Source organism: Micropterus dolomieu, linkage group LG01 (assembly GCF_021292245.1).
Source record: "Micropterus dolomieu isolate WLL.071019.BEF.003 ecotype Adirondacks linkage group LG01, ASM2129224v1, whole genome shotgun sequence".
NCBI lineage: Eukaryota > Metazoa > Chordata > Actinopteri > Centrarchiformes > Centrarchidae > Micropterus > Micropterus dolomieu.
This window is the reverse complement of record NC_060150.1, coordinates 31,825,720-31,849,125: the sequence shown is the minus strand read 5'-3', so window position 1 is coordinate 31,849,125 and position 23,406 is coordinate 31,825,720. Positions and strand designations below refer to the sequence as shown.

General features: G+C 40.0%; 1 protein-coding gene across 1 annotated transcript in view; it reads right to left on the bottom strand.

The window, feature by feature from the left end:
• ctnnd2a (catenin (cadherin-associated protein), delta 2a) overlaps positions 1–23,406 on the bottom strand; it is a 280,580-nt gene that overhangs the window by 23,984 nt on the left and 233,190 nt on the right. Inside the window, exons 16-18 of the mRNA XM_046065452.1 lie at positions 19,497–19,679; positions 15,893–16,066; positions 13,493–13,643 (exon numbers count right to left, since the gene is read on the bottom strand). Of these exons, the coding sequence (XP_045921408.1) occupies positions 13,493–13,643; positions 15,893–16,066; positions 19,497–19,679 (508 nt within the window). The remainder of the gene's footprint in view (positions 1–13,492; positions 13,644–15,892; positions 16,067–19,496; positions 19,680–23,406) is intronic.

Below are 23,406 nucleotides of genomic sequence, written 5' to 3'. Positions count from 1 at the left end.
TTCAAATGTTCCCCAAGGTGCTGATTTGACATCAGCTAAATGTATGATTATGGGGTGCTATAGCTGCAATTACAACATTCAGTGACAAAACTAGTGTTTCAGTGCCTTTGCTGGATTTGAGTGAGTATTCCCAGGGGTGATTTAATCCGTAATACATCACATCAACTGCAGGGGGCAACAGAATCAAGGCAACAGGGCGTTGATTTCTGTTCTGGAGGAATATTCCTTTATTGAAAACATTGAAGTGATGTGGTTATGATCTCTGGATGTCAGCCACGGAGTACAAGATTATACACCACAATTACATCAACACACAAACCCCAGAGATACACTCAAACATCAATATTGTTATTCAAGGAGGAGTGTGTGTGTGGGGGGGGGGAGGGTTATTGACACCAATTTTACTTATTTCCCCTTTATTATAATCCAAATCATAAAGAATTACAGCATTCTAATGAGTTCTGGATCATGGGCTCATTTGGAAAGCAGCCACAAAGAAGTGAAAATACAAACCACATACTGTACACACAGAGACACACACAAACACACACCCTGCAGTCACCAATTATCAACCTCCACACATCCTCATCAAGCCAAAAAAGATGTGAATGACCTCCAAAGACAGCGTCGGCAACATCGTGCGGTGTATTCCTTTTAACTTCTGAATGAATAAATATATAAGTGAATAAATAGAATGAAATACAGAGGATAGTACAGACAGATGAAACACAGCAGGTTTAAAGAGGTCAGAAATGGAGGTAAATTGGAAAACGGCATGCCGTCGCTTCCCCGTTGTACAATATTCTGCCTTCCTGTGTTTGGTGCTTTCCACACCAGTTATATCTCGCCCTCTGTGTCTCTCTTTGATGTCTGTGGGTTACAGGTTTACAGCGTAAACTGCAGAGGAGGAAGGGAGAGACACACACACAGAGTGAGAGAGGGAGTAAAGGTGGGGTATGTTTTTCCCCCTGTGAGGAACCTGTGGCTTCATAAAGACATTCTACTGGCATGAAGAGGATGCCTGCTTGGGAAGATGTACAGGTGCGCACACACACATACGCTGTATTTATGCACACACTCCCAGTAACAGAGAACAGAGAATTCCTGTTGTGATGGTTAGATAAAGTTGCACTGTATGGCTTCTCAATGATGATCACTCGAGGTCTTACAAGACATTTTCTTGAATAAAATCATCAGGTCACAACTTTGAATATGTAATTTAAATATGAGTTGTTACTCCTTTACACGGCACGTTAAATAAAATGTATCTGTACATCTCCCATGATCATCTGAACACGTGTCAGATCCTGGAGGGTCAGCTGTAAGACCAAAAAAATCTCATCATTGCATGACAGCCCTTTCTTCCCCGCTCTCTTTTTTCTTTATTGTTCTCTGTTTCTCTGTGTGCCGTGCTCCCAGGCTGGCACAGTGGAGCAGAGGACGGAGAATGCCAGAGAGAACAAAGCGTGCTGATAAAAGTCATGCCAGACCCTCACACACAAAAGATTCATACCGAAGGCGACACAGAAATATCATAAAGTAGCACTGCAACAGGGACAGAAATGTGTGCGTCAACTTAGTGTGAGTCAGTGGACATGGTCACTCTGTCTTTCGGCCTGCTAGCCTTCCAAAGTTGCGTATGCTCACAACAGTGCAATCTGTTGACAGCCGGGACGGCGAAATATGTAAATGTTGGCGCGGGTGAGGAAACACAAAATGGACATTCTCTGGTGATCTAAAAAGAGTTGGTGTGGATGAATACACACAGTGGGATAAGGACATAATGTAATTTTTTGCCATCTGCTTGGTGCAAAATTTTAGCTTGAGTGTGTGTGTGTGTGTGTGTGTGTGTGTGTGTGTGTGTGTGTGAGAATAAAAATGTTCTGATCAAAGGCTTGAAACCAGGGAGGGTTGTTGCACCTTATTTGCATTTGTGTATAACAGTGCCTAACCTCTAACGAACACACACTCTCAAGCACACACACACACACATACACACACACACTTGCAATCATGCAATTAGTGACATCCCTGTGGTGCACTACTTCGGTTTCCACAGTAACACTCCCCAGCACTGATGTCATCAATGCGAGACACAAAGAGCGAGAGACTGCGAGAGAAGGAAGATGAGGCGTCATGAGCTCATGTCTGAAACGACAGGGAGGTAGGTGTAGGTGTGGGATGAACGGATGACAGGAGGAGAAAGAGGAAGGAAGAGAAAGAAAGAGAGAAGCAGAATGAAATGGAGAAAAAAATGGTACATATTCAATTTATAGACAAGAAGGTGGGCACAACATTAAGAGAAAATGAGGGGAGAAGAGGCTTAAGCCAGTAAAGCTGTGGTGTGATAAGAGTAGAAGACAAAGAAACAGGAGGAGAAGGCGTGAAGAGGGAGAAAAAAGGAGAACATGTAGAAAAGGTGGAAATGGACTTTCTGTGGTCATTTCATTACATCATTGTTACATATTTTATGCAGTGATAGTGTTGCATTTGTTTATATCATGTTTCTATGCGGTTTTAACATTTTGCTTTTAATTTTATTTTTAAACATCATTATCAGACACGCATCATCATTATTTATCATTAAAAAAAGTGATCATCAGTAGTGATTTTGTTACTAGTCAATAAAAGGGCTTTAAGTATTAGGTGTCTGCAACCTGAAAGCAATAAGAAAAAACATGTTATTAGTATTCCGGGGGTATTTTTATTTGACGTTATTCAAACAGAACTGAGGAGCTTCTACACCTATCACACAAGAGAACATCCAGATCAAACGCCCCCTGATTCACATGAAAAAGGCGGTCTTGAGACACTTTCAAGTAAACCATGTTGTGCTTTGTATGATGTTGGAGGTCAATTACTGCAGTCCAAACACAGGAAGGTAGCCAGCAAATCTGGTATTCTGGTACAGCCATGCTTTGATTTCCTAATCACTGATATGTAGATTGATGTATACACGGATCAGCCATAACATTATGACAAATGACAGGTGAGTGAATAACAGTGATTATCTCGTTACAATGGCACCTGTCAGTGAGTGGGATATATTAGGCAGGAAGTGAACATTTTGTCCTCAAAGTTGATGTTTTAGAAGCAGGAAAAATGGGCAAGCGTAAGGTTTAGAGTGACACCGACAAGGAACAAATTCTAATGGCTAGACGACGGGGTCAGAGCATCTTCAAAACTTCAGCTCTTGTGGGGTGTTCCCAGTTTGCAGTGGTCAGCACCTATTAAAAGTGGTCCAAGATAGGAAAAGCGGTGAACGGGAGAAAGGATCATGGGCGACCAAGGCTCATTGATTCACATCCAAGAAACAAGCTACTGTAGGTCAAACTGATGAAAAAGTTCATGCTGGTTCTGAGAGAAAGGTGTCAGAACACACAGCACATTACAGTTTGTTGCGTAAGTAGCTGCGCAGTCGCAGCCCAATCAGGGAGCCCATGCGTACCCCTTTCCACTGACAAGCTCCTACAACGGGCATGCATCAAGGTGGCCTGGTCTGATGAATCACGTTTTGTTTTACATCACATGGATGGCTGGGTGTGTGTGTGTTGCTTACGTGGGGAACACATGGCACAAGGGTGCACTATGGGAAGAAAGCAAGTCGGGCTAGCTAGTGTGATCCAAAATTCCCCAGATCTTAATTCAATCGAGCATCTGTGGGATGTGCTGGAAAAACGAAGTACAATCCAGGGAGGCCACACCTCGCAACTTACAGGACTGTTGGGCACAGGCACCTTTTTCCAGAAAAAACGCCTAAATAGGAATAACTCCTCAACCATTTGGCCTAGATGCATAATTCTGGTCTCCTTTGAAAAGTCAGAAGCTAAGGAATATAGATCCATTGTATATCAACATATTTATTTTATGTTATGGACTACATGGATATTTTCATCCTCGCCTGGTAAAAAAAAGCTATATTTTAATGCAATTAGCCATCAAAACCATCATAATGCAACTGAATATCTTCTAATACACCTAGAATGCAATTGTAACTGTAAATCTGATGAAAATAAACTAAAATACAACAGTTGTCATACAACATTTTCAAAATATACCAGGCGAATGTCCATATTTTGGCAATATTTATTGTTAAAATGTTGGACATCCTTTTATTGGTAGATATCTACACTTTTTCTGTTCATACAACCAAGTTCCAAATGACAAAACATTGGAATATTGATAAAAACAGTATTCATCAAAATTCCTGTCACCAAAAGCACACCCATGCTTTACAGGCCTGTAGATTGAGAACGAAACATCCCACAGTGTTAGGGGGCCATCAATCGATCCGACTTGAGCAGATCTTTCATTTGGTACCCTGCATGTCTAAGTATCGCCAACGGGTCGGCCACAAAATGGCGAAAAACACTGTGTTCTCAAACGGCACGTTTCCTCCCCTGCACAAATGTCGAGAGCAGGCAGGCAGCTCGCAGTTATTGTGCAATAATCAAGATGGCGCCCGCTGAGACTCAAAGCAACAACGTAGGCGGGTTTTGGAGTTAAAACGGCGGAAACATTTTTTTCCAGTCAGTAATTTCGCCCACAGCACGGCTGGCCCCGGTACCGGGGGTGTTTGTTTTCAACAGGATCTGCCGCTAATGTCTTGGTGCCAGATACCACAGCACACCTTCAGTTGTCTAGTGGAGTCCATGCCTCGACAGGTCTAGGCTGTTTTGGCGGCAAAAGGGGAACCTACACAATATTAGGCAGGTGGTCAATGTTATGGCTTATAGGTGAAATCAGGAAAGGATTGAAACCTTTGAGCCAGTTAAATAAGCTCAGTTAATTTGCTTTTAAGTTTGACTGGTTTCTTGGAAAAGTGTAATTAAAAAAGTTTAACCTCCAACTTTGTATTACTATAAATATAGGACTTTATATTGGAATTTAAATTAAAACCATACTTCAGAATCCACATTATATTATTACATTAAATTTGGCAGTTGGAACCACCTACTTTGTACAAAAAAACATTAAATGAATTAATTAAATGTCTGTTTTTGCATTAATCAGTTCTTCGTTAAAAAATAACTTTGGTTTGAATGTGGTTGTCAGAACATCGTGCATTTATAGGAACCTCAGGTTGATGGATTGCTGTATTTGAAAAACAAAAAAACAGTGTCTTTTTGGCATTCAAGTGCTGTTTCCAATTCATGTGTGTCAAATTACCATCTGTAAGTAAACGGGGAAGAATTGCGCTGACAGACGGTGTAGCAGTGAATGGGACTCATTTATTGCAACACAGGCGTACAGTACATTATGCAAATGAAAAACTATGAAGGAGGTGAAATCAAGGGAGAGACAAAAACATTGACATATGAGAAGAATGATTCTCAGCGACATCAATATGCCACTAAATCACATTACAGAGGGAATGAAATATAAGCACACATATGTGGTTAGCTCTTTAGCTGCCACTGCTCTCTCTTCTCTTTCAGTCTCCCCAACCTGACTCGGCCTGTCTGCTCCTTTCCTCTTGCTCGTCTTGCTGCCATCCAATCATACAGTGCTTTCAGGAGGATTTGACACTCTGAGATTATTGTGTACGAAAGATGATTCTCATCTCCGCTCACTCTGCAGAGCTCTCATGCTAACTATCATTCCCCCACGGTGATGCTGCCAAACTCACCGGCACTAACAGCTTATGACACACTATCGCATGAGTTTTAAAAGATGAAGATTTGGTTTTTGATTTTTAGAAAGATGTAATTTACTCTAGATTAGTCATGCAAAATTATATTATAATTAGATGGAACATTGATCTGACAAAGACTCGCAAACCGCTCTTTGAAATCGCCTTGTCGCTTTGGGTTAAACTGTTGTTTTGCAGAAGAGCATGGTGTAAAGAAAAAGGTGTTTGACTTAGAGGTTAGAGTCACTGTGGTGAATAAAGCCTGAGAACATGGGCCAAATGGGGCTTGTCTCTTAGGAGTGCCTGGCCTCTACCTCTTTTCTGTCGACACGCATCAACTCACACCTTGCCAAGAGCAAAGACTCAACCTTGACTGATCCTCCTCACTTTTCTCACTTTTCTCCTCTCTCCATTTTCCCTCTCCACCTCTAAGTCTTTCTATGGCACTAACTCTGACTGTTTCTTTCTGTCTCACTTACCGTTTGGATGTTTCACCAGTTTGGAACAGAAGTTGGTTTGTGAGCTTAATTTGAGCTGATCATCACTGATACTAATGAATTTATGATACTATTTAAATAATGTCTGTTAGCTAACTAAACCCATCCAGCCAACCATCATTTTCTTATTAGGTGTAATGATATTATATATATTCAATATTGAACAAATGAATCTCCAAGATGGTTTGTTTGTAAAGACAATCCCGCTGAGAATCAACAATCCGCTCTGCAGCTCCATGCAGTTTCCAAGTGGCTGTAGCTTTTTATTTTTATTAGCCAGTCTGTAAAACCACAAGAATGTTGGCTCATATAAAAACTTTTTTCAGCTAAAAAAGATAGAGACAAATTAACTGAGTGGCTGGTGGAGAAACCCAGATAAACATCTAGCATGCTTAAGAGAAGCAGAAGCATAAGCAGATCTTTCTTTTAGCTAGAGGACCAAACCAGGGCTAAAATACAATTCAATATTTACATATATTACGTATTACGTATATTTACATTTACATACTTTCCGGCACTTAATGCTCAAATGGTTTAAGGAAGTTATATATATATATCCATCCTTTAACTGAATAAGTCAAGCTCTGCTTTCTTCCCAAGGTGTATGTATTTTTCAGACAGTCTACCAACACCTCATTGATGGTGAAAGTCATGCTTGCTACAGGAGAATGATCTGTGACACCAATTTTCTCTATCTCTATTATATATCAGAATTTGCCTCCATCACCCTGTCTCTGTCTTATTGTCTGTCTCTTAAGTCACAGAAACTACACTGGGAGAGCTAATTACACGCGGGACTTAAACCATGTTATCCTTCAACTGAATAAGTCAAGCGTATATTCAAATGAAAATGCCAAACAAATTTGAATTAATTTTCCCTGTGAATTTGCAAGTAATTACATTATTCAATCAGCCTGTGTGTTTTGCCTTTCTCTCTATGAAGCACACATTCATTACAGTGTCTACCTCTCTTTCCATAACTCTCCTCTTTATATTTCTCTGCTTTGGAAGCTAATGGCTATAAAATACTAATAAGTAAAAATTTACCAATTACCTCTAATATCTTAATCAATTAGAGGACATCTGAATGATTTCCAGAGCAAAACATACACTGTTCTCATTTGAAAAGGTCAAATGGAAAATTTGATTTAATCGTGTCAGTACAATTTTATTAAATATTTTTATTCAAATTACACATTTATTTTGACAATGCAAGACCAAATGGCTCACTCAGACTTAATGTAAATGTAGCTGAAACAGCATTTATCAGACCAACTCAAACAATACTGCAGCAACAGTTTTGTTTGAGTTGATATATGCATTTAAATTACTTCTGCTTCCATAATTCTTCATCTAATATCCGCAGATTGCAAGTTGTATGTCACACTTAATCAGTCCCTCCAGGATTTCACGATGGCAACTATTAAAGGGGCATTATGTAGTTTCCAGTGGCCACTAGCGGTGCAGTTTTAAGATTGCAACCAGACGTGTGCTTGTACGTGTGCTCGCTTGAACTCATGAGCGAGCAGAATCCGAAACACAACCGCTTTCATACAGAAATCATGCAATAAACGCAGGAACACCAGCATGCAGGCTGTGGCTTTTCTCCAGACATGTTCAGGCTCTGTTACTTCAACGTTACCGTCTCAGAGGTGGATCGACACTGGCGCCGTACCTTTCATTCAGCACAGCAAGACACCGGCATATTGGCACAGTACTCCCGAAAAAGGCAAAGTGAGAGCGGCTATAGACAGGTAGGGAGCCAGCTTCACACAACATGCTGGAAACTCAGCTAAACTCCCACTACAACGTTACAGTAATATTTTTATCAGCTTGATGTTGAACTAATCCATGCTCGTTACATGATAAAGTTACAGTGACTGCATTTAGCCAACGTGCTACATCGTTAGCTCGCCTGCTGCTTTCAGTAACTGTCTTTACTATCTGTGTATCTGTCACCGGAGGCTCAGCAATTTCAGCACAGCTACATGTTTTGGATGATAATGAAACTGTTAGTGTGCTGGACTGAATATTATAACGAGATTGTGTCACACTTTATAGCAGTTAGACCGCAGTAAGTACATTTACTGTAGTGTTAGTGGATGGCTCTTCCTCTGGGTTGTATATTATGTGGGTCATGTTAGTTACAGCAACTGAGAGGTGGAGAAGCTGTGTACCTGAGTATCAGTAAAAGGCAATAAATCTAAATTGAACGTTACGAAGCAAACAGCGGCAGGTCCGAGCTACTGTAGCGTTTGCTGGCTGCTTGTGGCTGCATCACTATGGGATAGTAAACAAATTGCTCCACATTAGCTTTTTACCATTACATCACTTATTGCAGGCTTTGACACTTTGACATAACAGTGGTACAGAGGAAAATAACATGGGTTGCATTAGTTGGATAAGTAATGTGAAAGCGATATAACTTTGCACCGGACAACATTAGCAACTGCTCGGCGTTAGCCGGCGAGCTAACACTATCTAACTTGAGCCAACTGAAGCACAAAATCAAAATATTTTACATGCTTTGTAGTAATGTTAGCTTACCTGTCCAATAGGATGAAAGCCAACTCTGGGTCTGTTTTTATACCCAAAACAAAGCGGAGGTTTCTCCATGATTCAAAAGCCCTGCCGATGTTGATCCATGTTTTCGTCCGAAGTCGATCCGATTCACATTAGGCCTGACGAGCTTCAGCAGATAAAACTTTTTTTTGTTTTTTATCCTTATGTGGAGTTTGTGTTGGAGTCTGTGTTGTGCTGGGAGCAGGTCGTTTCTTAGTGTTAGCAGACTCCATGTCATAAGTTGCAGTGTCGTCGCTGCTGAGTGCAAAGGCAGTAGACAAAGCGAGAGCCTCGGGAGCACGCATGCAGGTGTCAGTCACTGGATTTCGCGGAAAATCCGACCCGGAGCCTTCAAATAGGAATAGGAATACTTGCCTTCAGAGTTAATAGCCAAACCTGGCAAGTGGATCATTTTAATGTCAGATTACAACCCCTTCACACACAGGCAATAAAAAAAGGATTAATTTTAGTAGAAAAACTACATATAGCCCCTTTAACACATATACAAGTGAATTCAGCACGACTTGCAATTTTGACCAATCACTCCAACTTTTACATATAAATTTGACCTATTATCGCTGTTTCGCACAGAATGTTGTCACACGTCAGCTTGTCACTTTCTTGTTTACAAGACGCAGCAGACATGTGTCTGTCTCACATTTGCTGACAAAAAAAAAGGACCGTGAAAAACAGTATCCAGATCTTCTTTACTAAAGCAGGGGTAAACTGTTTTGCATAACAGTGTTGTGGTTGAAAATAAAAGGAAATCATCTAACTAACACTTTGCCACCGCACAGCATGCGGAGAGTGGAAGGATGAAATCACACTGACACAGGCTGTTGCATCCCGGTCAACTGACCCTTTGCTAATCCACACTCCCTTAGTTACTGTTGCTAAGTCCGACAAACTGTCGGACCTGTCGTACTTTTAACATGGTGCTGCCACAATCTATTACTGTTCTCCCTGGAGAAATATTATCTAATTTATGGAAAAAGTGATCTCAGAAAGAAACAGTTTAGCAGTTGCATTGTGCATTTGAAGGTTGCATTCAGGCTGTCAAACTGACGTGAAAAGAATAATGATAGAAGCTTAAGTCTAACGATCACAGAGTAAAAGTGAACCATTGCATCACCTGACGATTGAAACATAGGACAACGATTAACACTGTTCCTGTAAAGCTGGGTAGATCTCTATTCATTATTACAATCATTAAAAAGCAGAACAATAGGGTTATATAATGTTACACTCCGTAGTAAGTTAGGTAGTAATTGTTAGCTAACTAACATTAGGCTACATTAGGAACAATCCACAGCCTACATTTTTTCTGGATTTGTTTTAGGTGTTGAATAAATCGTACTTCTCCTTTCAACCTCTCTGTGAAGTGATTGTAATTATTACAAGTGCTCCAGGAACAGCGTTTGACCATATATTGGAAAAAAAACAGCAAAAAAAGCTAGAAACTGACTCCTTTTGCATGCGAGTCAATGGAGCGCAGCCATGAAAGTGTCGGACCTCAGTTAGAGAGAGTCAGTCAGTCAGTCAGTCAGTCGGTCAGTTGAAATAATCAAGGTAAGCTGGTTTAAATAAGAAGGGTTAGGGTTAGGCCCGTGAAATCCTGGAGGGACTGTTTATTCATTGAACAGCAATTTTAAAGTTAAAGAGGTCATATTATGGTTTTGGCTTTTTCCCTCTACTTTATAAGTTATATAACGTTTTTGTGCATGTAGGTTTGCAAAGTGAAAAAGCACAAAGTCCAGCCCTAAGGGAGTTCCCATCTCCCACAGAAAACACTGCTCTGAACTGCCTGAAATTAGCTCATTTGTAGGCCAACCTTCTCTTCCGCTTCGCTGTATTGTCTCAGCGGAACACGCGTCATCATGCTCGCCTAGCTGCTAGTCAGACACACCCTCAAAAACACCGGTGGAAAAACATACTGAGCTGTAGCACAGTGACAAGACGTCCTCCTGCTACCTCTGCTGTCTCTTCCAAACATCAGCTACCCTCCAGGCAGCCAATGGACATAAAGTTGTTACTGTGATACAGAGACAGAGCTCAGTTAAAACTTTATGGATGAAAGATACATTTGCAACAAATTAATAACTCACCACTCTGAAACTCTTGCTCCAGACCATGTTGCTAAGCTGGTAAAGGGGATATACAGCTGAACCTAAGCCATGTTTATCGGCTTCTCATTGCAGTTTTCCCTCCAAATTCCCACAATTTCATCACAAAAAGTCCCAAAACATCGTAACTATTTTTTTTAAAAAGCTGCTGCAAAATTAGGCATTTTAGGCTCACGAAATCCTGGAGGGACTGATTAAAGTAGATTTGGATCACACTTATAATTAGTTGGACAGTTTTTGAAGGGTAGAGTTTACCCACATTTTTACACTGACATACATTTTAAATACACAAAACCTCATAGTCTCAATTATGATATATCGTATAAGGTTTTAGATGTTTTTACACTTACGCTCTGTCTGGTATCACTGATATTATTGGAAAACTGAAAGGGGATAGGGATGACATGCAATTCTTAAAGGAAAAACAATTATTATTGTACCTGTATGTGAGGACTTCTACGCCACCTAACTTTATATACTACTGGCTTGCCAGTATATTTGCAGGTACATTGAAGAAAGTAAAACAAACAAACAAACATTTGAGAGCAATTAGCTTAACTAACATGTATGTAAATTGACTTCACCCAATACGCCGTAAAATACTAATTTTCAGGTTACATGTATTTAGGATTTCTACTCAAAAATGTTAACATGCTTCAATGTTTAAAAAACATCCAATGTTTTCTCATCCTGTTAATTTCTTCAGCACCTCTTTTCACCCTCTGTTTGAAAATTCAGTTTAAGCTTCTTTAAAGAGGTGGTATTATGCTCATTTTTCCAGGTTCAAAATCCTATTTAGGGGTTATACCAGAACAAGTTTACATGGTTTAATTTTCAAAAAACACCATATTTTTTTTCATACTGCACATTGCTCCAGCTCCTCTTTTCACCCTATGTGTTGAAGGCTTCATTTTAGCTATGGAGTGATACATCATGTCTCTAAATGATCTTTGTTGGGAGTTGCACATGTGCAGTTCCTAGTTAAGGGCTACTAGCCAATCAGAAGCAGAGATGGGCAGGTCAGTGAAAGGCCGGTAATAGCCAATCAGATGCAGAGAAAGGCGGGTCAGCGAAAAGACGGTAAACAGCTTTGATTCAGCTGTAGGCTACATGTTGCCGACCAGCTTAGCAACATGGACTGGTGCAAGAGTTTCAGAGTGGTGAGTTAATAATCTGCAACAAAAGTATCTTTCATCCATAAAGTTTAAACTGAGCTATGTCTCTACATCACAGTAACAACTTTATGTCCATTGACTGCCTGGAGGGTAGCTAATGTTTGGAAGGGAGAGGAGAGGTGTGTGCTGCAGAGTGTTTTCCACCGGTGTTTTTGAGGGCTTGTCAGACTAGTTGCTCGGCGAGCATTATGACACGTATTGTCTTGTGACATCACAAGAAAGGGAAGTAAAGGCTGGACAACAAACAAGCTGTTTTCAGGCAGTTCAGAGCAGTGTTTTCTGCGGGAGATGGGAACTCTCTTTGGGGTGGACTTTGGGCTTTTTCACTTTGCAAACCTAGTACATGCACAAAAAAGATATGTAACTCAATAAAAGAGAGGTAAAAAGCCAAAAAGCATAATACCAACTCTTTAAGGCCTCCCAACTGAATGCTCAATTGCTTCTGATTGGCCAACTTCCCCAAGCACAGAAGAGGGGGTGAGGCAGAGAATCAAGGCCTAGGCCTCACAGATTACTGTACAAAAACACAACTCTGTTCACTAGTTTTACTAAAACTGGATCAGATTTGATGGAGAAAATATTGTCTAGTTTTCCTTCTGATATACTCTGGCTGCGCTTCCTCCACTGTTGGTGATTTACAGAGTTTGTATGTTACTGGTTACTTTAGCAGTTAAATAACTTACTGCTAATAGCAGCTGCTGCTAGCTACTCAACCTCAGATTGAGGCTGACGATATGTTCCACATACTAAACTCTTTTTATTTAACTATGACGAAGGTAAATACAGTTTTACATTCTATGGGACCTTTAAAATAGTAAAAGAAAACTAAATTGCAATGGACTTCACAACCACCATAGTGATAAATGACCAGTTGTAGTGCACTATAATTATAAATCACATGAACATATGTAAAGCCTCTTAAAATTTCAGCTCATTAGATATACTTCATCCTAGTTTGTCATTACAAATTAATGGTCTTAAATTAAGACCCATTTTGACCCATTAAAGTATATTATTTATTAAGACTCTTAATCAATAATATACTTTAATGGGTCAAAATCACAGCCCAAAGTTCTCTGGCTAGCATTGTAGAAAAGGTCAGCCATCATACTATGTCACTGCTAAAAAGCAAGGGTGACTACAGGCTGGCATTAGTGTTAAATTACTTCTAATTGGTGCAATTGGCTACAGGCTCTTTACCCTTGTGTTACATCACTTGAACACAAGCTCTTGACTTGCATACTCTAAATGAAAACAATGTGACAGGAACACACCACAGTAGAATGGCTCCGAGAGAATGCAATTAGAGATGAAAATGGGCTTCAGGTTGCTCTTCACAAACAACAGAGACTGCCACTGAGCATAAAGGTGCAGGTGTCCAAATTCATGTGGCTTGATAGAGATAAAAAATGCCTGTGATCCATGCAATAATTCCGTCTAACAGGTGCGGTGATGTTTCACCAACAAATATCATCTTTTGGGAAAGTTTTTATCAGTACTCACCAATGAGCTCCTTGTTCCTGATGTCGAGGGCCATATTTCTGAGAGCGGTGGCCACAGCACACACCACCTTGTCGTTGTCTATCCTCAGTAACTCAACCAGGATGGGAAGACCTTTCTCCTTACGCACAGCAGCCCGGATATACACTGACCACTGACAGGGAAAAAGCAGGGGGAAGATAGTAAACAGCCAAAACTAGCCACAGTGGGGGTGTTTGCAGTTAAGGTGAAATAATATTAAAAAACAACCCCATGGTCCATTTGTGGTGGCAAAGCTTTTCATAACAGGAACATTGACGGAGATTTGTGACAGTTGCTGCAAATTGTTAAAATCCCAAATCTTGAATGAGATTATGAGGATGCAGGGCATCCACTTGGGAGAGCACTTACAATTGTGTTCATGCAGCATGGCAAAATTTCCAGTACTATCTTTCTTACTCACTAGTGGCACTATACTTTTTGAGGTGTTTGATTCACCTTACTATGAACACACTGTGGTTATACCTGTGCATTGTGTGATTGGTTATTTTCCATCCATGCATGTTTGTCACTATGGTGACCATTTTAATTCTTTAATTTTTTTTTACCTGAGATAAAACTATAAATAAAGTGGTTAAGGTAGGAAAAAGGGAAAAAAGACAGCATAAGCACAATGGGCGAGGTCGAGTGGGAGATGTTATGGGGGGCAATATGAGAGAGGCTGAGGTATTATACTGACTCACAAGTGATGTACTGTAAGAGGGAGAAATATATGATCCAGAGAGAAGAGTTTTGAGCTTGGAGACCACTCCAATCTCCCTCAATAACTATCAAGGTGTGCTTAAATAGACCACTCGACCCTAAACGGCTCAAGTGGTGCTGCCTTTTGGGTCAACAGTAGAAGACTTAGGATGAACTACTGATCACCACCCAAGAATAGATATCAGTAAGTGATGTGTGATGCTAAATGTTTCTATCAAAAGAATCATTTACCTTTTCCAGGACTTTTCATAGAGAGCAAAATGGACAAACTATGGTTCTGATAATCATTTTAGGAAATAAGTCACCCTTGGAGGGAAATTATCATATTTCTTAACAAGGAATGAACAGAGCGTAGACTGTGCAAGCAGTACACCAACACAGCTTCTTCAGAAACTGTTAGCAGAGGGAGCATGTTTAGAGGAGACACAACAAAGCGTGCACACACATGCAGTAAGGACCCAAAATAGAAAATGTGATTTCCTGAAGACCACATGCCCCTGTCATTTCCTCCCTTGTCTTTCTATAGCCTCCTCCTCCATCTCCCTCTTGCTCTGTTTCTCTGTCCACTCCACTTCCAATGAAAATACTCACAAAACCAAAATCAGAAACACACACCTCTCACACACATTTAGAGGACCATAGAGACATCCCTCTCAACCACAGTGTGATTCTCTGTCTGTCACTCCTTCGTAAGTTCATGTTTTCACAGCAAAAGCAACATGAGCTTTTTACTGAGCATTTTCTGACCACATAAAACATTTCCCTCAACATTCCCTCATAGCCTGTTTACAACCAACATGTCTGATGCTGTTTATTGATTCCAAGGTCTTTCCAAGGTTATGCCCTCTCACTTTCTGCCTTTCACCCCTATATACACCTCCCTCAAGGCTAAAGCTGCCCTCACCAATACTCTCCATAATGACTGCATGACTCATACATTATTACCATCAAGCTGCTTCCATCAGCCAGCTGCTCTAGCTCTACTCCCTGGTGTGTTCCGGCTTGGAGCCTTTACATTATTACAGTTATTGCATTGCTACCGAACAATATTATATACTATAGAACACATAAAAAACATGGGATTGTGCTGAAAATATTTCAAAGTCAGCAGGATGGTGTAACAAGCAAATAGAACATTATTTCAACGGATTGTGCATTTTGTTGTTTATCTTCTGGGTTGAGGTATTTACTACAACCAAATCAGCTTCTAAATTTTAATAAAAACTGAACTGAACTTTAACCAGATGATCAGAAAAAGAATTGTTTGCACACGCCCAACACACATTAGTGTCCTTACTAATTTTAACCCCTTTTTGATATTTAAACGTATTTTCTTGCCAATACAATACATTTATCACTCAGCAAGGACATTCTGATTCTGATTTACATTTGCCCATCATGTAAAATTACCATCCCTATCTGAGAATCTATAATTTTCCATACACAGAAGCCAAACCAGAGCAATTTTCTTTTGTGTGAATGGATGGTCCCACTGATGGTACAGAGGAAGAATACTTTTCATGTGTTGCCTGGATCTGGTATACAGTGTACATACATGATTGTACTCCTGGGCTCCTACCATATCTATATGTGACAAAGAAGCTTCAAGTGAAGTAACAAAAAGGCAAACGGTTTGGGAAACATTTTAAAACTAGCTGTTACCTTCCAGCTGCCTGCGGCCAGGTTCTGCAGAGCTCCGGCTGCTCCCTCCAGGGTGTCTGGATTGGAGCATTCAGACAGCAGAGTGAGGTAGGGCTTGACGATGGTGGGGTGCCACAGCATCTGAACTCCTTTGGGGGGCTCTGCCGTGTCTGGGAAAGGGCCCACGCCATCCCACTGTGAAAGAGGAGACAGATTTTAATGTTAATTTTTATTCATGAAGAGATAGCGGAGTGAAAACTGTAAACGGTTTGCCAGTGTTGAAATGCTTTTTTTTTGTTTCACACCACTTTGTACTTTGCTTAACAGCATGCTGAGAAGCAGTGTTTTGCTGTGACACCTAGTGCGTTTCAACTCTGACTACACCCAGGAGAAGTGTCACAGCGTCCTGGAGTCCACCTGTAGATCACTGCAGCAAGGTAAGAATTGAAACCACTGGAGGTCAGCTAAAACAAGACTTTCAGGGTGTGTTACACTGAACACACGTAAACAGCGATTAAAAAAAAGAAGAACCAGAGAACACTGTCCATTCACTATTCCAACTTGCTTTTGGGAACTGATCATCATACCTGCAATATTCATGAAAGAAAGATATCTATGGATGAGTATACTTTATATTCTCATGCGTTGTGTTATGTCAGAATGACTGCATGCATGTCTGAAAGCAAACTACATATCCAACCAGTACAGTCTGACCTATAAAAAAGTCAGAGACACTGACTAAATCACACCCGGCCAACCTGCTCTGTAGGAGAGAATGGTGATGGAAGGGAGATGTGGGAGAGGGCAAAAGACAGAAAGAAAAGAATTGTGTGTGAAAAGAGCGACTATGAGAGAATGTTTCACTCCTGCATTTGCTTTGACAGATAAAGCTCCACACCTCTCTTCCCCTTTACCTCCGCCCTCCTCTCCCCCACTACAATGGAGTCCCTTGATGTTTGAACCTCTTTGTTGAGTGGCATGCCCACACCTCTGTCACGTAGGCAGTACTATCTCTATTTCTCTCTCTTCTTTCTATTTCTTTCTTCTATTTTGTCTCCAGCTTGTCATTTATAGCTCCTCTTCTGTTGAACATTTCTCTCTATCTCTCTATTCCTTCTTGCTTGCCTCCCTCTTTCCCTGCTTTCTTAATCTATTTCCATCCTTCTCTCTCTTCATTTCTCAGTTTTTCCTCTCCCCATCGACCTCCTCAGTTTCGCTCTACTGCTTCCCGTCCTCCTCTTGTCTCAAGGTAAACTAGGCTAGTATGTGTCTTGAGAGAGGTGCTGTTGAGAGTGTGTGTGTGTTTGTGAGAGCATGTTTTTTTACAATCTAAGTGTGTAGATGCACTACAACAAGAGGCATCAACTCTTTCACAGTAGAGTACTTTTTGTGTCCTGGAGACATTCTACATACTAAATAATAATGTATACTGTTAATTTATGTATCTAAAATTCTCTTAAGACTAAGTATATTTAACATTTTCAAATGTATTTGCTTCAGTACAACAAACTGTTTCATAGGCAGCTTTCAAATTATATTTCTTAAAAGATGAATTCCACACTGTGTTTTTAACTAATATCACTTTTATATCCTGCATTGTTAGGAATTGTAAAACTCTAAAGCTGCCAAATTTACTGTCACTCAAGCACTACATTGTCTGCTATGGGGAAATTGATCATGTTGTTAAGTAGCAGCTGTCCTGTTTGACAATGCCAGTAAAATAAATAATACATTCACATTCAGGTTATCTGGTCAGACAGCTGGATACCAACAGTGGTATCCATTTATCCAAATATCAAGTGAGAACACTGAATGCTTTGCCATTTTTGCTGTAGTTCTGTGGAAACAATGTGAAATATTAAAGATTCCAGCTTTGAAAAACACTGTAATTTTCACTTGTGTTATATTCAAGAGACAGCTGGATATCTTGAAACAAAGAACTCTGTACAAAAAAACCTTTGTGTGTGAGTGTGTGTGTGTTCCAGTAGTCCATTAGGAGTGTTTAGGTCCAGTTCAGGCTCCCGTGCTGCTCTGTGGCCTTTCTGTCTGAACCTCTAATAAATGATTAAGGAGACTACATTATAGTCTAACTCCCTGTGTCTCTCGCCCTCATTCAGTCTCTCTATCTGTCTCTCTCTCTTGGCTTGTTTCTGCCCTTCATCACTCTGACCCTATCTCTCTCTTTCTGTCTCTCTTTGCCTGTCTGTGTCTTGCTAACTACTACCCATCACGCTCATACTAGTGTAAAACTCTGGGTTCCTCCTACTTCATCCTGTCTGCATCCAGCTCTGCCTGACTTACTGTCTATCCCTCTATGTGTACAGAAGAAATTAACATGTATACAGTAAATGCAAACACACGCATACACTGGAGTTCTGCTACCCAACCTGAGGTATAGGCTACTTTGTTGGGATGGGTTATTTTTAAATGTAATTTATTAAGAACTTCTTTCTTTCTTTCTGTCTCTTCTCTATCTTTGTGTGCAAACGGGCTCTTTGTCCATGTGTGTGGATACACAATGTCCATTGGGAAGAGGGTAAGAGACACAGTGCAGTATATGTGGTGCATTAGCTTGGACAGCCAAAGGTCAATAATACATGAAACAATGCAAAAGTATACCTCTAGATATCTGGTTTGGTTTGGGTCTCAAATACCATTCTGGTTTAGTAAGTTTGGGTCTCGAGGACCCAAGTATAGTTTGTGTCTCGGGTTTGGGCCCATGGACAATTCTAACATACATGCTCACAACCTAGTCTAAAAATTCTGTAGTTCTTTTGATTTCATGAACACATGAGGTCTAATTCATGGAGCGTCCACCTCTAAATTAACAGCCTGAAAAAAAGCATAAAAGAAGTATGGCAGGGAAGTCCTCATGACAGCAGAGGAGAGACCGTAAAAACAACAACAACTGAAAATGAGTTTAAAAAGTTTCAAATATATAAAATGTGATTAAAAAGGGCAAAAAAAGTGGCTTATGCGCAAATACATTATAAAAGAAGCCAATGCTTTTCAACTCAGCTTCCAGAATGTTCTATGATTTTCATCCTTGTTTTCCATTATTTACCACACATGTCCCTGTTGAAGGCACAGCTGCCTCAACCACTCACACTGCGTTCCTGCTTCATTATGAAAGGCTGTCTTTTTCTTTTTGCAACTGTGTATATACTCAGATTGGGGACAAATGAAAGTAAAAACCTGAATAAATAAGTGGAAAAGTTTAATGAATGCAGAGGCTTCCATGCAAGGCACATGGAGTCACTGAATATTTTGAGGTTTTTAAAAAATGATGTGAATAATATGCTATGGCCTTTGCAGTCACACAATCTCATCAAATCAAATCGACTGTCATGTTAGACAGCGCTCTCCGCCACCATCATTAAAACACCAAATGAACGAATATCTGCTGGAGGAGGGTGGTCATTCCTCCAGTAGAGTTCCACAAACTTGCAGAATCTACACCAAGGAACACTGATGCAATTCTAGTGGCTCAACAAAGACACTTTGTGTTGTCTTTCTTAAGCTTCAACGAAATGAATGCAGGCACACATTTTTTTTCCACTGTGTCCATTCCATCCATCTATATCTCCATTATCTCCTAGGTGTCATCATCTCCTATTGCCCTTACCTGATCAGCTCCCTTCTTTTTCTTCTTCTTCTTGCCCCAGCAGCCAGAACTCTCTCCATCGCGGCCATTGGCATCACAAAGCAAGCCATCAAGCTCCTCCAACCCCCCCTGCTGGCCGTGGGACGTCTCAGCAGCCAAGCGATACGACAGGTTCCTCAGGATGCAAACACAGTTCTCTACAGTCTGGAGATAAAGAGAGTCGGGAGAGATAACAGATGCAGTGAGGTAGGAGGAAGAGAGGTTGGGACGAAGGAAGAGGAGATGAAAAAAAGAAAGATAAATAAATAAATAAAGTGAGAAAGTTGAGGTGAGAGATTTGTGTTTGATGCCATTTAATGAAACATCTCGCTTGAAAATACAGAGCAAACTCAAAGTCAAAGCTTGCTAATAAACGCCCACTCTCACACTCTGTACACTAGCGGCCTTCCACCCCCACCCACGAGACAAACAGACGGATAGAGTGAGAGACAGAGGGGGAGAAAGGAAAAAAGACAGATAATCTCATAGGTAATATGCTTCTATATTCTGTTAGCTCTGACTTTGAAATGAGATCAGAAGACACTCAGGTAAATGAGGAAAAATGACAAGCCCAATATATTGTATCACACCCCATTAAACACCAAGTTTAGAGGCAAACCCACCAGCAGACGACCGTGTGAGAGTGTGTGTGCGTCAGAATGAGAGCAAACTAATTCTTACAGTGTATGTTGTACTTTCACGGAGTGCGTGTGTATGTGTGTGTTTAGTATCACTGAGATGGGGGAGTCATGGAGTCAACAGAGTGGAAATTAACAAAGACAAATCATCACTCTTCTCTCTGTCTGACCGTTGGTATACACAAAAACAACTAAGGAGTGTAATTGAACAGCCTCAAGCAATGCAACAAACAAAACAACGTCTCACTCCAGCAAGCTGCAGTCACGTTTGAAATTCTATTAACATGCTATTGTAGAACGATCTTGGAGAAGTTACATTTTATTTACAATTTATTTTGACATTTCAATATGTTATTTCACATTTATCTGTTATATGTTTTCTCTTTCTATCCCCTAAACCATGCAGCTGTGTAGCTGAGATAAAAAGATTACGCGGGACTTCTCATCTCCACGGGAAGGCCAGAGGTTGGCATACTGATCTAGTTTGTCATTTAAATACTTTACCAAACAGCAGCCCTACAACAGCAATTCCACATTTAAAAACTATTTCTGCAAAACAAACTAATACAAGAACACAGACATTTCTGTTGTTGGAAGGTTTTGTTTGTATGACCTTGTGTTTCTTCCCACACTGCTTTTAGAATCTGCCTGTCTATAACACTCTTCTGGGACACTATACTACGTACATTAATGGACCAGCAGTAAACTTCTCCATGCTGTAACAACCACATTTAATGCAAGCTGTTAAATATCAACATCATATAATCTATGAAATGTCAGCATTATACTGGTTGTGTATGTAGAATGATGTGCTTTAGTCAGTTAGGCCTTGCACCATCATTTTACATTACTATACTAGTTAAGTTTTAAATTGGTTCTTAGCTGTGTGACAGCACATACTGTGCAACCTATTTAAATGTCTCAAAAACTTCCTCACATCTGTGCAGTTCCTCACAGCATAATAGCAGTAATCTGTAGATTGTAAGTAATGGGACATGCAATCGACTTTAAAATCATAATTGTCACATTACATATAGTGAATATTCCTGTGATCTTGTGCATTTCTGTCTGGATTTGCGAACATGAAAGGCAAAGAAGAGAGAGCTGAGACCGTCTTGATGATCAAAAAACGCAAAGCCTGATGAGCCCTGAGTGTGTTAGTGAGGAGGACTTTTTTTGTGAGAGCATTAATAGAGTCAGAACTGATTAAACAAGTATAACGGCACATGAACTGGTATATAATCAGTTATAAGTAGGGATGGGTATCGCTACTCGATAACTTTATGGTATTGACCGAAACAGTCCAATATCGAAACGTCTCCAGTCAAACCAGTACTTAATTTGATAATTTTTGTAATAACAGCCTGCGGCAAAAAATGATTATTTGTATGGTTTTGTTTGCAGCCAAACATGCAAGTAACACACCGAAAGAAAGAGAAGAGCAGGGCTCTTTTTTTCCTTATGTGCCTGCACCATAAACTGTATAAAAAAAGCCTTCACCCGCTTTTAAGTCTATGCATCTTGTCACTGTTGCAATTTTATCACCACAAGCTTGGCTTTCCGTTGGTTTCATCTACTAGTCTCATTTAACACTACTCTATACATTTTTATTTGCTATTCACATCACCGATCGATCAATGCGTTCCATCATATCAATTAAACCCTTTTGTGGCACAGCAGCAATCAGCTGACTTTACTCACTGTAGCTGTGACAGATATCAGATGTAGTGATTAGCTGGACGTGCAGCCTCTCTTTTCCTCTGTTTGTTTCTTTAGACTCTTTAATGTAGTTTAGTGACTTGTTTAGCTGACTCCTTACTTGTTTTTTACTTCTTGCTGGCGTCTTTTTCAGAGGAGGTTTGGGACTCACCAATAAAGGAAAAAACACTTGTCGAGCTCTTTCAATTCAGTTTATTGATCAGAGTTTAACAAAATGATTCTCCGTTGTTTAGTTTCAACAAATGTAAGAAAAATTTAACTTAAATTCCTTTTCCACAACTAATGTGGTCACCAAACTGTTTCACTCCTCTCTCACTCAAATACAAAAAAACTCCCAAGCTTTCGTCCTTCCTCTGAGGATGACCTAAATAGGATGAGACGCGATCTCATACAATTTCCCAAAATGTTATATAACAGTTATTTGAAAAAAGAAATAGATCTCCTTGCTTGTCTGTAACAACAATAAAATAATTTTAGGCTACCAATCAACCACTATGGCTTCACTAGGTGTCATTTCATGCATGGTATCAGTATCACTTTAAGGATTTTGGTACTGGTATCGTAAAATTTTAAACCATACCCAACCCTAGTTATAATGTTACCTGGACAACCTTAGCTTGTGTCACAATATTTTCTGCTTTCTATTTTAGGAGGCAGATGTGACATTAATTTTATGTTCAAACATCTGAAGATACCACGTGCATCTTACACGTTGCTCTAACACTTACCTTAGACGGGTAAAAAGTTAAAATTAGAGGGTTTATTAATTTTATGTCTACACATGTCATCTATATGGTCTGGTCCATGTGGCTTTATCTATATAGGGCAAATGATCTTAAATTGAGAATAGCTGAACATAAAGCAGCTATAAGAAATGAAAACATGGATTACATAATTGCAGGGCACTACAAGGAAAGAAACCACCGTTCCCCTGCCTCCCTTTAATTCATAAAGATCGAGAGAGTCACTTCTAACCCTATGGGTAATGTATTATGCATTTTATATGGTAGCATCTTTCTTAAATTATATATATATATATATATATATATATATATATACAGTGGGGGGAAAAAGTATTTGACCTCTTGCTGATTTTGCAGGTTTGCCCACTTACAAAGAATGCAACAATCTACAATTTTAATCATATGTACATTCTAACAGTGAAAGACAGAATCCCAAAGAAAATTCCAGAAAATCACATCATATGAATTTATAAAAATTGATAACCATCTGATGAGGAAAAACAAGTATTTGACCCCCTACCAAACAGCAAGTATTCTGGCTCCTACAAGCCAGTTAGTCTTTCTTTAAGACACAGCCCCAATCCCAACCAATTATCTACATCAAATACACCTGCCTCACCTCGTTACCTGTATAAAAGACACCTGTCAACACCCAAACAACCAGCATCCAACATCACCACCATGGGCAAGACCAAAGAGCTTTCTACGGACATCAGGGACAAGATTGTTGATCTGCACAAGGCTGGGATGGGCTACAAGAGAATCGGAAAGCAACTTGGAGAGAAAAGATCA